The 12791-nt window shown below is 34.6% G+C and overlaps 1 protein-coding gene across 1 annotated transcript in view; it reads right to left on the minus strand.

Moving 5' to 3' along the window:
* Nucleotides 1–12791, minus strand: part of LOC134603184 (aminopeptidase N-like) — an 89901-nt gene that overhangs the window by 14772 nt on the left and 62338 nt on the right. The window contains exons 8-18 of the mRNA XM_063448917.1: nucleotides 12359–12502; nucleotides 10864–10929; nucleotides 10575–10640; nucleotides 10032–10210; nucleotides 8306–8379; nucleotides 6977–7110; nucleotides 5845–5900; nucleotides 4970–5117; nucleotides 3852–3943; nucleotides 3487–3594; nucleotides 1004–1171 (exon numbers count right to left, since the gene is read on the minus strand). Coding sequence (XP_063304987.1) covers nucleotides 1004–1171; nucleotides 3487–3594; nucleotides 3852–3943; nucleotides 4970–5117; nucleotides 5845–5900; nucleotides 6977–7110; nucleotides 8306–8379; nucleotides 10032–10210; nucleotides 10575–10640; nucleotides 10864–10929; nucleotides 12359–12502 — 1235 coding nt within the window. The remainder of the gene's footprint in view (nucleotides 1–1003; nucleotides 1172–3486; nucleotides 3595–3851; nucleotides 3944–4969; nucleotides 5118–5844; nucleotides 5901–6976; nucleotides 7111–8305; nucleotides 8380–10031; nucleotides 10211–10574; nucleotides 10641–10863; nucleotides 10930–12358; nucleotides 12503–12791) is intronic.

Raw genomic sequence — 12791 nt, forward strand, 5'->3', positions numbered from 1 at the left:
TGCTGTGGATCTCTGTGATTAACTCATACACAACACACGATACTGTAAATTTTAATGCCCAGGATCAAGGTAAATGAGGAAAATCCAGTCCAAAGCAATACGGCTCACAGTATTGTGTGGCATGACTGAGAATCAAAAAGCACCAAAGCAATAATCTTTCTGTTTGTAAGTGGCGCCTCTGTATACATCAAGGGAGTGATACCTGTGTACCTAAAAATTCTTGCACCGGCCCTGCTTAGGCATTCTAATATGTAACAAGTCATCTACTGATCTGGAATCACCGTGTCAATTTTTTTGAGTTCTCCAATCCTCATTTTTTTGTAGGTTGTCATCTTTATCATATATCTATTTTCTTAACACTTCCCATGAACCTGTTATGCTTAGTGTTTAATTTTATATGCTTATTTTATTTTATCATTTTCTTGTTATTTAAAAGTCAATATACATTTTGATAACTATATAAATTATTGCTTTTGTTTAGTTTTGTTGTTGTTGTTTGTGCTGTTATTAAACATTTTAACTGATGTTTGTAATTATGCGGCTACAATAGAAATATCCTTTTAACTACATCTGGATTCCTGAGTCTATTCCCGCTTTGGACGATTTCAAAGAGGACAAGAGGTCATTTGGCCCCCCACTTACATCAGAGGAGACACACTTAAAGTGATACACATTCCATCTTCTTGTGAGTGTAACCATATGAAGCGCAGACTTTATTGTTATATGCATTTTTGCACTATACATCGTTTTCCTTTCCTGTAAATTATTTAGCCGGATCAAATTTTTTTCTTTTATTAATATATTTTGGAGTGTTAAAGTTTTCCACCTGGGAGGTGGAAGTACACAGTGGAAGTTGTTATTTTATTTCCTTTCTTTACTGTATTTAAACTTTGTTTTATTTTTGTTTCACCTTTTCTTTGTGGTAAGAGGTGATATACACTAAACATACAGTTAATAAACTATATTATAACAAGCACTTTATAATTACACTTTCAGTTCTCACCGGTTGAGTATCCAGGGCTCCCTGCTGCAGGCCAACGCGGACCTCAGTTTGTCTGATTCTTGTGCATTGTCTGACGCATTAAATTGAGCCCATGCAAAGTTCCACTCAGCTTCTCCTCCATTAGCTATTGCATTGCAGTAAATTGTTGTTCTCAGATTTGGATGGATACTGTCAAAAACAACAAAGCAATACTTTAGGAATTAATTTCTAGCAAGTATTATTATATTAGCATTTATTTAGTGTCAACATAATCTGCAGTGCTTTACAATTCACAATAGGGTGTGAACAGCACATAAATAAAAATAAATACATAATAATAAATAAATATTAACTGGAACCACAAAATTGAAAGCGTATGAAAAGCCAAAATATGGTCTGGCAAAGGGGTTAGGTGATTGAGGAGAGGCGGTAGAATTCAATACAAACCAAACGGGGGAATCACAGGTTTGAAGGGACTAGTTAGGAATATGTTTAAGTAGTTGAGCCAATAATTTGATAAGAACAGAAACACAAATCAAATATAGGCCCTTTCTGCATTGGATACTGCTAACTAATTTGTTGTATACTCTAGACCAGAGGTAGACAGTTAGTAATACTGTGCAAAAACAAGAAATTGAAGTCCCTTGGTGTGCCGGTCCTATTTTTTTTAAATTGAGGTTTGAACGTTACTGTATTCTGCTTGTGTTATTTATGGGTGCTGCAGTTGTTTTGTAGCATTGTATTTGTGCATATGTGGACAGTTGTATTGTATATGTTCATGCACAGTATGTGGTATTGTGTATGAGACCTATGAATGTGGGCTGTGTGAAGGGGCCGCTTGTGGTATTGCATGTGAGGCTACTTATGGGGTTGTGTGAATGTATGCGGATTGTCAGTGGTGGTGTGTTTGTGGGGACTGTGTGTGTGTTTGTGTGTGGACTGTTTGTATTATTTGTTTGAAGAGGAGGCATCTTCTGCAGCTTGTGTGTATTTAGCAGCGTGGGTGGTTTCCCTGGAGTCCAGTGGGGACAGGGCTGGCAAAGTACAAGTCAAAAGCAGGAACTATGATCGCTGCTGTAGGCTGCTCTACTCCAGTGCCTTGCATGGCACATGTGCCATAGGTTGCTGACCCCTGCTTTAGACTGTGGTTACATATGTATCCCCTCCAAAGACTGGCTAACCTTGAATGCTTGGAAATGTAGATGGACATTTTATATTGATGTGGGTGCTGGCATGGTGGAACACAAAGGACCTCATGAGCACTAATGAATCTAGTTTCTGCTACTGAACAGGATTATAAAATAACAATTATAGAGATGAAAATAAAATGTACAGAAATGAGAAATGTCCAGACATGAAAATGACATACATTCCAATACATCAAATCCCTCCCAATAGAATTGAAACCTGCACAAATGCACTTTATCATCAAATTCATATTGAAAAGATAAAAAAAAGTTTACTACAGAAATTGGAGACCAATTCATGGCATGCAAGTTATTTGTGAATGATTTAGGATGTTGCTTCACATATGATAATGTGTCATCAATTGAGATTACACACAATGATAAGATTAGATAAGAATGCAAAAAATAGAACCTATTGAAATTTTTATTTTTCATTCTTAATTATTCTTACCAATGACTTTTATTTTATTTTATGACAATTTCAGTATACAGTTAAAAGGAACATCCATCCATGGGAATCAAATTTGGGCCAAGTTATGCAAACATCTATATGAATTATTGGGATAAAGCTACATTTGCGATAACAATTCTATGGGTGGAAACGTGGTGTTCTGGTGCCAATATAAAGATGATATATTGGTTACATGGAATAGTAGAAAGACAAATTTACATTTAAAAAAATATATAAATTAAAATACCAATTATTCGCTGAATTTGACCCCAGTTATAGAAAGAATCACAAATATTGTGGTAGTTTTATTTTTGGCTTAAAGTTTGTGACAAACTAGGAATTTCCTTACAATTCCCAGTTAGAGAACAGCCCTATAAATAGTTACCTATGATGAATTAGAAACCGAATTAGAAACTTAAGTAAAAGTATAGGCAGGTTTTTTAATATATTCCAACCAGCAGTTCATAGCTTAGTCCAGGGTTAAGTAACCTTCGGCACTCCAGATGTTGTGAACCACATCTCCCCTAATGCTTTGCCAGCAGTATGGCTGTAAGAGGATTATGGGAGATGCAGTCCACAACATCTGAAGTGCTGAAGGTTGCCTACCACTGGCTTAGTCTCTAACTCTCTGAGATAACAGTTGAGTGCTAGTCATTGCAAAACTCAGCATAGAATTAACTAGATGAATTCTTAATGTACACCTAGCCGTGACAAAAGAAATTGTGTGAAATACTGTCCTCTGAAAGCAGCCCTGTTAAATTAAATACTTTCTGAATAAAACTGCGGAGAATGGTTATTAATATGCTAAACCTTCCTACAGCACAAGTGATTACTGTGGCTAACTGCCACCAGGACAATGAACCTACCCATTATTGCCCGAGGTCATCCAGTCTTTGAAGAGTTTAGATGCTAATTCACGACACTCAGGAATTCCATAGCCACAAGCAGTGCTAATAGCATTTATTTCACTGTATCTGAAGAAGAACATTACGTCAGCAAATAAAAAAAGGAAAATACGATACCTTGGCAGAGATTTAAAAAATTATCACCTTCATACAAAGTGAACAAATTACTATGTGTTAAGTGTTATAAGCACAATAGTAAAATCCGACTAAGTAAATTTTGTTACGTTTGTTGCACGATGAAAGTAAATATAACATATGTCTCTTAGTGACACTATCATAATGCTCAAACTCAATAGAGCTGTTATCAGTCATTGGATTTATCTTACTGATCTGTTAATGATGCCGGCCGAATGGTAAAATTTCCAGTTGTAGTTTTAAAGTGTTCAAACACTGGGGAGACTTGTCGTTTCATGTACTCCTGCAGAGAAAGCAGATAGGTTTATCATTAACATCCCATTAAGATATTTCAAATAGTTAAATTAAATATTTTTTTTTTCATTTCTCTGCTCAAATAGGCATTTTTTAAAGCAAAAATATATTTTCCAAGATACATTTACAGACTTTGATATAAAGTTATAGAAACAAAGATTTGACAGCCAGTTGGTAACTTCAATTTGCCTTTGTCTTTATTATTACTTTATGTTCTACTAACAATAGCTGTGTGCCTATCCCATATTATCATACAATCCTACACAGTAAGATTTAAAGGACCCTTAAAGGTACCCAGATCATACCATCTTAAAGAAGTAGTCTGGGTGCAGTGGCCCTTCGATTCTAACTCTGCAATATACGCTAAACATTGTATTTTAGTAGATACAGCAACATTATGATTGCAGGGTGAACATACCTCTAGTGGCTGTCTTCGTGACAGCCACTAGAGGTGCTACTGCTCCTACAACTGAGTGAACCCAACATTGAAAAAGCTTGAAAAAGACCTCATGGTGGAAACATTGCTGCTGGACACTGTGGTTTTAATAAAAATGCCTATCTAAGCCTTGGAGTGCCTGGACCTTTCTTTGGTGACTATTAACAAAAACATTTCATATTTGTGACTTACACATTGCTATTTGTTTTAACTATAATGTGTTTTCCTGAGTTGGCGAATCCTGATTTAGCATATATTTACTTTGACACTACTTGAAAAAAATATGTTTCATTATATGTTGATGTATATTTATTAGAGACCAAATGTGATTGGTCTGTAAAAAATATGCAAACTTCACTGCTTTATTCATAATGTATCTTAAAAGTAATCATTGTGAGCCTCATATGCATGCCCTACCCAGAATCCCTAGCTGTACTGTGAGCACTCTACACTAAAGAGATATCTAGTAGTAGAGGTTTGATGGCTTGGCTGAGCTGTTTCATTGGCTTATAAAGTTCACTCATTGTATTCATCTAAAGTGCTCCGTGTTTTTTTTTGCCGAAATTTAAAGTAAATTACCTTCATTGGCCCAAAAACTTCTGTACGGTCGAACATCTGCACAAAGTAACTGAGACTGCTCAGCGCTGCCTGCCAAGGCATATATTCAACATCATTGGAGAGGAATTTAGTGGTGTCTAGTGCTGTTGTTATAGGTACATATTTTGCTCTAAGAAATAATGGGAAAGTCTTGATAAGTTAAAGTAAAAATTTGATATCTAGATAATACTTTAAAGAAACACTCGAGACACTATCACAACTTAATCTAAATTAAGTTGCTGTGCTGCGTGGAGCTCCTGGGCACTTAACAAGGCTAAATTGTTTATGAACAGTTTAACCTCAAAGAAGAGTAGACCGCACCTATCAGATCAACCCTTCCTGTTCCGGCGATGTCCGGAGCTGATGCTCCCAGTCTATCACTAGCGTTCCATTAGAATATCGTGTGAGAAATGTATGTACCCTGCGAGCTGAAGTCTCAGACGTTGCCAAAAGAAGAGAGGCAAAAAAGACGGGTGCTGCCTACTCAAGTTTGGGGATAAACCATTCATAAACAGTTTAACTACTTAATGTAAAACAGCAACCAGGGCCTCCAGGCACCATAACAACTTAATTGAGATTACGTTGTTACAGTACTCAGCGTGTTACTTTAATAAAAGAATAGAAAACAAATCATTATCTCACATTTCACAAAGTTCCATATCTTTACCACTAAAACTGACAAGATTATCCACTAAGGTGTGAATTGTCAGGATTTCAGAGAGAATGCCACATGAATTTCACATTTCAGGCCACAATAATTCTGTTTGAATTATCATTGAATTTCTAGCAATTCAGAATTTAAAGAATAATATTTTATCTATAGCAATGGAACCGAGTTTAATTTGACATTAACCTACCTTGCTAAATTAAAGGCATCGTCAATTATCTGGGCACGATTGATAACAGGAATACTCTACAAGACAAAATGGGAAAACTCAATTATAATTTTTTCATTGCTGGTCAAATGCCATCTTCTCTAGTCTACTCTAGACAGGATCTAAGGTAAGTTCACACACCTGGTCACTCTCCAATATTTGCTGAGCTGAAGGTTCCCTGACACGTAAATGACCATATTCCCACATTAAAAACAAGAACTACATATGAGCAAACAAAAGATTCACTAGCGCATCTAGCATTTAAAGAAACACACTTCCAAAATAGAAATGGACAGCAAGTACTCTGAATGCATGTAAAGTAGTCTAACACATTTATTACACAGACAGGGTTATTCCATAAAGCAGAAATTGCAGAGAATTCAAAGTGAATTTAGCGTTCATTTCACATTTTTGATTTCTTGCTAGAATTGAATTGCCTGTGTACTTTTAATTTGTGGTGATAGAGTATCTGTACAGATCTATTTTTAATTTTTTATATGTTCTTTTTTTTTTAGAAAAGTTTGCTAAATGTATTGCTTAATTTCTGCTCAAATAAATAAGACTCAATTCTATTTATTGGATTAAAAGAATTACTCAGTTTGGAGATGAACCACTTTTTTTTTTACTATCTTAATATATACTACTTGTAAAAAAAAATTCAACATCAAGCATTATGAAACATCAAAATATTAAAAAAAATTACATTTTTTTTTACAATATTAGATCATTTTGAAATTGGATATTACATAAATTTATCCAACAATATTACATTGAGTCCTTTATCTCTGGCTACATAATTGCAGTAGACCTGGTCGCAGTCAGTTTAATCCATGAGCAACTATGATAGAAAACAATTGTGCAAGGTAACTAAAGCCACAGTTATCTTGCATGTTGCTTCATTCATGTTATTTTTATAGATAACGCAAACAAAATAGTTCTAGGAAGAGCTGCAGACTGAGAATAAAGATGCAGAGAGATAAAGATTGAAGTAAAACTTCAGATTAAAGAGAGGTTTTATGGTGTTGCTTAAAGAGTCTTTATAAACAAATCTTTAAAGTATTAAGCATTATGTTAAAATGTATGGTCAAACAAACATTAAATATTGTATACTCACCAAATGGTTGGTTCCCAGTTGTGCAATGAGCTTGTTCCAGTTTCCATCATCATAATTAACCCTGTAGTACCCGGTTACATTGATGTTTGCAAGAAGCCATTCATTTCCACTCGTCTTAAAGTCATTGTTTGTCTCTAATCATGTACATATGTAGAAAGTATTGTCAGTGATGACACATATTATGAATGAGTATTCTGAATGACCAGATATTTTCTCTTTTTTTTTACAGACAATAAAAAAAAATACTTTGAATCATTCAAAACAGTCTCTTTCCACAAAATGTTTAGGAAGTTCATGGGAACCGCAGCTGAGAATAATTTCTAAAATAATATTTCATTTTTTTTATCTAATAAAAAATATGTTTGCCCAGAAATGAAAACTTTAACTGTGTATGAGTGTTGAAAAACACAGAATATTTTAATAAAATTTACCCTTCTCTTGCAAAATTATTAAAAGAATTAAAGCATTAACATTCAGTTAGAATTTATTGTGTGCCTTAGTTCCCATAGTAAGGTATTTCACTTTAAATATGGAACCCAAAGCGCCATCTTATATTGATGTTGAACTGTCACCTCTTTGGGATTTGCATAATGGAATATAATATTAAAGATCACTCCTGACTTCCAAGTTCGAGGAACAAACCTTATAGCAATGATTGATCTCAGATCTTAGATGGAAGAACCAGTTACAGGATAAAAAGGTGAGAATTTCTACATTTAGTTATATTTTTCAAGCCTAGTTACATAGCTGAATAGAGACATGTGTCCATCAAGTTCAGCCTTTCTCACATTTGTTTTTGCTGTTGATCCAAAAGAAGGAAAAAAAAACCAGTCTGAGGCGCTTCCAATCTTGCAACAAACTAGGAAAAAAATCCTTCTTGACCCCAAAATGGCAGACAGATATCTCTGTGGATCAAGAAGCTATTGCCCCACTACTGTAATTAAAAATTATATCCCTCAATATTATATTTTTCCAAGTATTCCTTATATTATATGAGGATAAGTAAAGATAATTTTTAAAATCCGGTAAAGTGACAGATCCCCTTTGCGAGCTGTTGGGTGTGTATTCTCAGTGAAGCTACCTCTAGTCTATCCCTCTACCAATGTATGCCAGTGATTTATAGCAGGTGATTCAGACCATTTGTCCTAACATAGGAACGTGGTTTGAATAACATAGGAAAGTGGTTTTAACTCTGCTGTTTAAATCCTTAGTAATAAATTCAAACAAAGGGATAAAGAAATTTAAAAGTCTGCATTTGTTTTCTCGATCAAGTAAAATTATTTAGACAATTCACAAAATATCTAGTCAGAAGACCAAAAAATGTTATACCTAAAGACTGCAGAAGCCAGTATTTTCCAGGAGAGTCATTTTTGGTATAGGTAATTGGAACAATCCATGTGTAACTGGAAAGATTTGATACAAAAATTAGGATACCATCAATGTACATCACATATAATATTAGATCTTTTTCCAAAGAAATGAAAGGAATAAAGAAATCATTTTCATTCTGAAGTCAATCCCCTAAAAATCTAGGCAAATATCCCGATGGAATTTCAAAAGATATTTAATAAATTTATTTGGGCAGATAAGCACCCTAGCGTTTCATTTCAAATTCTATCAGGATAGGAGCGATGACCTACCTGATTTAGAATATTTATATGATGCAGCAATGCTTGTGCAAATTACCAAATAGTGGCAATTAACAGGGAATGAGACAAAATCTAAGTTCAATTACATATGAAAGAAGATATATCTCAAGTTATAGATTATTTAATAAACATTTGGAACAAAATTAAGATTCAATTAATCTCATCATTTAACATCGATCTATATATGCCATTAGGTGTCATAGAATTTAATATAGAAAATATTGATCTAAAAAAAATTAAAAGAAAACGGTATTAAATTTGATATCAGAAGTAAAAGTCTTGCCATTCAAAGAGTTATAAAAAAAATCTGAGCTACAAGCAAGGGAACTTTTTAACTTCATAAGAATAAGAAACTATATTGAGAAAACTACAAGCAAACTACATACACACATACAACATCACTGACAGTCTACATAAACATACACAATACTACAAACAGTTTACTTATACACATATAATGCCAAAGTCAGCATCCACCACACATGCAATGGCACAAACAGCCCACATACACACACTAAACGGCACAGACAGCCTGCAATAGTTAAAGGGGTCCGATAGTCTCATTAATTTGGATTTTGGGGGAAATGTGCCATGGGACCGTGACATGAGCAAAGAGGGATTAAATGTGGACCACAAGGGTGGGTCAGGGAGTGTACTGGGCACATGACATGGGGAGGGGGTGTAAATAGAGGCAGTGAATTTAGACAGTGAATTGGAAAGTTTGGGAGAGTATTGGCACAGTGACATATGCAAAGAGAGGGCAAATGGAGCAGTGTATTGGGCAGAGAGGCAGTGGATAATCACAATGAGGGTAATTGTTTAGCTCTGTCTCTGATAAAGTATTTTTCTCAAGTACTGTTTAAACCTTTAATATTTCATTGAATACAGGGATTTAATTATGGGGAGGTGGGGAAAGCAGCTGTTTTTTCTTGATCATTTTTTGCATGCAGGCAAAACAGGTGCTGATATTATCTTCAGAAGTGTGTAATGGATGCATGCATTCAAATATTTAATATTTAGAGAAATAATTCTGCTTGCAACTGTCAAATTATACATTCCTTTTATCATGTTCAGTTCTGCTCTCCAACAGTCTATTTCAATGTCTCTGTTTAAAAAAAAAAAAAAATACTCCAAACACATAAAGCATTTCAACTTCAGAAATGCTTTATGTGTGAAGATTGTGTCCTATTTCTCATTTTATAAAAGTGCAAATTTTCATAGAAATTGTCACTTTTTTTAAATGAACCTTGTTACACCTGTGACTGTCAGTTAGACAGCCAGTCCTGTTACCTCCTGGTATTTTACATCCATGGAATCCATGATGCCTGTTGACTGTACATGATTATATCTATACGTATTCCTTTTTTGTTTCTTATAACACAATATAAGAAAAATGTTCTGCGTACTTAAATTCTGATGGGCGCGTCACCACAGAATCTGAATTCAAGAGGAAGTGTTTCTGAGTTACGACTCCAGTTGTTGTGTCAATTTTCACCACTGGGAATCCCATTTGTAGAACCCATGTGTCCATAATTTGAGCAACTGTTTTAGGTAAATTTAAAGATGGCACTGTAGTATCCACAGCCTTGGAAAAAAAAAAAAAAGAATAATTCATTTTAGCTTCATTGAGTGTTAGGAGTTCATTAATGCCTAAATTAATGCCTCTTCTCTTTCAATGCTTGAATACAGTGGCACATGACTGAGGCTCTATAGGAAACACATAAAAAAAAAAAAAAATTGCCAGGTCTAATAAATATGGCTTAAGCATTTTTTTTAATGAAAGGTATTGATGCGTAAAAAAATACACAGCAGAAAGAGTTTTTTTTTTAATTTATTTTTTATTTTATTTTTTAATCTTTCATTCAAAATTAAAATTACCACCTTGTGCCAATGGCCTGTTAAACTTAAACGTCATAATAAATAGATGCTTCTTTTTGCAAATTACTTACTTGTTGTAAATGAGTCCACAAGTCGCTATACACAGTGTTATCATATTCAAAATGTTTCAGATAGGTCTGAAAAAAAATAAAAAACACTTTATTATACTATGATCATTAGCAATAGTAGGTAGTAGTAATGTTAGCAATAGTATTGGTTTTATCTCTATACACACAATTTAAATGCAGGATGTTCATTTGATTGTTTGCTTAGAATCAGATTAAATATTGCATCCAATAATAACAAGGTTAGACTACAAATATGTAGCTTATTCAGAACTGTTTTTAATCCAATACTTACAGCTAGTCCTTTAACAAACACATCCTCAGACACAAACTCGGACAACATTCGAATGACTGAAGCTCCCTACATGACAATGGAAAGAAGCATTACTAGATAAGATAGATATCTAATATCAAATTCGAAAAAAATAAATAAATTAAAAAATAAATATATATATTCAATGTGTCGTCTTTAAAAAATTCTGTTAGTCCAATAAAAAAGATATTACAAGATACGAATTGTATCTGTTTTTTACATCTACATCACTGGACTAATAGGGCTACAATCTCTACATATATATATATATCATTTCTTATACATCTGAAGGTGGGATAATAAAAAAAGCAATACTTTTTATGAAATAATAAATAAGTATTTTTTCTACATTAACAGTGTTTCTGGATGTATTATTATTATTATTATTATTACTGGTATTTATATTGCGCCAGCATATTCCATAGTGCTTTACAATATTATCAAAGGGGGAGATTTAACAATAAATGAAACAATTACAAAAACTTACAGGAACAATAGGTTGAAGAGGGCCCTGCTCAAACGAGCTTACAGTCTATAGGAGGTGGGGCGTAAGACCCAACAGGACAGGAGGATATAAGTTACTAAAGCTGTTAATTAAACAAAGGTCCTCATCTACAGAACTAAGCTAACTTTTGCCTCTAGGTACACTCAATGGTCAGACGCAGAGCCAAATTTACCCTGCTGCCCTAAGACCAGTTTCCTCAATGCACCTCAGTCCATCATATATATGAAGCTTGGTGTGTGATTGGATGAATGAATGTGATTAGTTTGGGGTATGTGATTGAATGGATGAATGTGAGCAGTTGGCTGTATGGTGAATAGGACTAGGTTGGTGGTTGGATGGAAATAAGGGAAAGTGGGTGGGGGTAGGTGATGTAATTTGGCTAAGTGTATGAGACATGGCGAGTGACTATGACTGGGAGGTAAGATGGGACTATCTGACTGGGTGGACTGCGGATAGGGAATATGATCCGTTTGGAGTATGTTGCTGGCTGGGTACCTGAATGTCAATGTGTATGAAAGAGCATATTTGTGTGGAATTTTAGTGAGTGCATGTGAATGACAGGTGTATTTGTGTAGAGTGCTAGTGTATGAATTTAGTGGTGTATTTTTATAGAGTGCCAACGTGTTCATGCAGGAGCATATGTGTGTGGCATTTTAGTGTGCATGTGTGGAAATTTAGTTTGCATGTATAGGTGTGTTTGCGCACAGTGTTTCCAATTCCTATCTGCCTCTTATTATCTCTCTCTATCTCTCTCTATTCATTTATCTCACCCTCAAATATATTTTTTCTCCATATTTCCCCAATAAAGGCTCTATCCCCATAACTCTCCCTTTCTCCAACAGATCCCACTTTTCATTCCTTCCCTTACTTGTTCCCCTCTGCTTTTCTCCATCCCTCACTTGTTCCCTCTTCTTTCCCTATCCCTCACTTCTTCTACTCTTTGTACCTCCATCCAGTTGTGAATGACCTCACCTTGCTATAAGCAATTGAATCAAAGAGTTCACTTATTTGAGCTGGAGTGTTAACTTCTTCCTCCTTCGATGTCAGTGGGTGAGAAGAAGCCAATGCATCGACTGCCATTACTCTGTGCACATCATACAGCACTATCAAGTCTTTCTGTGGGTTTAAACAAAAGATTAGTTAGGTCACATCCAACCATATCTGACTGACTATTTAATTGTATGCAACATATTCTGCAGGGCTCTAGCAGCACACCACTGAGTTACTAAAACACGCAATACATATAAACATTTCTAGATAGAGGTTCAATAGGAGTAGAAAGTAAACACACTTTTAGTCTAGTGCAGAAGCAATTTGCAACCAGTAACTAGAATATAGGTGTTTTCAATGATGAGCTTACATTCTAAAGGATTGTAGCAAAAATAAAACAAACAAAAAAAGAAAG

This window comes from Pelobates fuscus, chromosome 3 (genome assembly GCF_036172605.1).
Source record: "Pelobates fuscus isolate aPelFus1 chromosome 3, aPelFus1.pri, whole genome shotgun sequence".
Classification (NCBI taxonomy): Eukaryota; Metazoa; Chordata; class Amphibia; order Anura; family Pelobatidae; genus Pelobates; species Pelobates fuscus.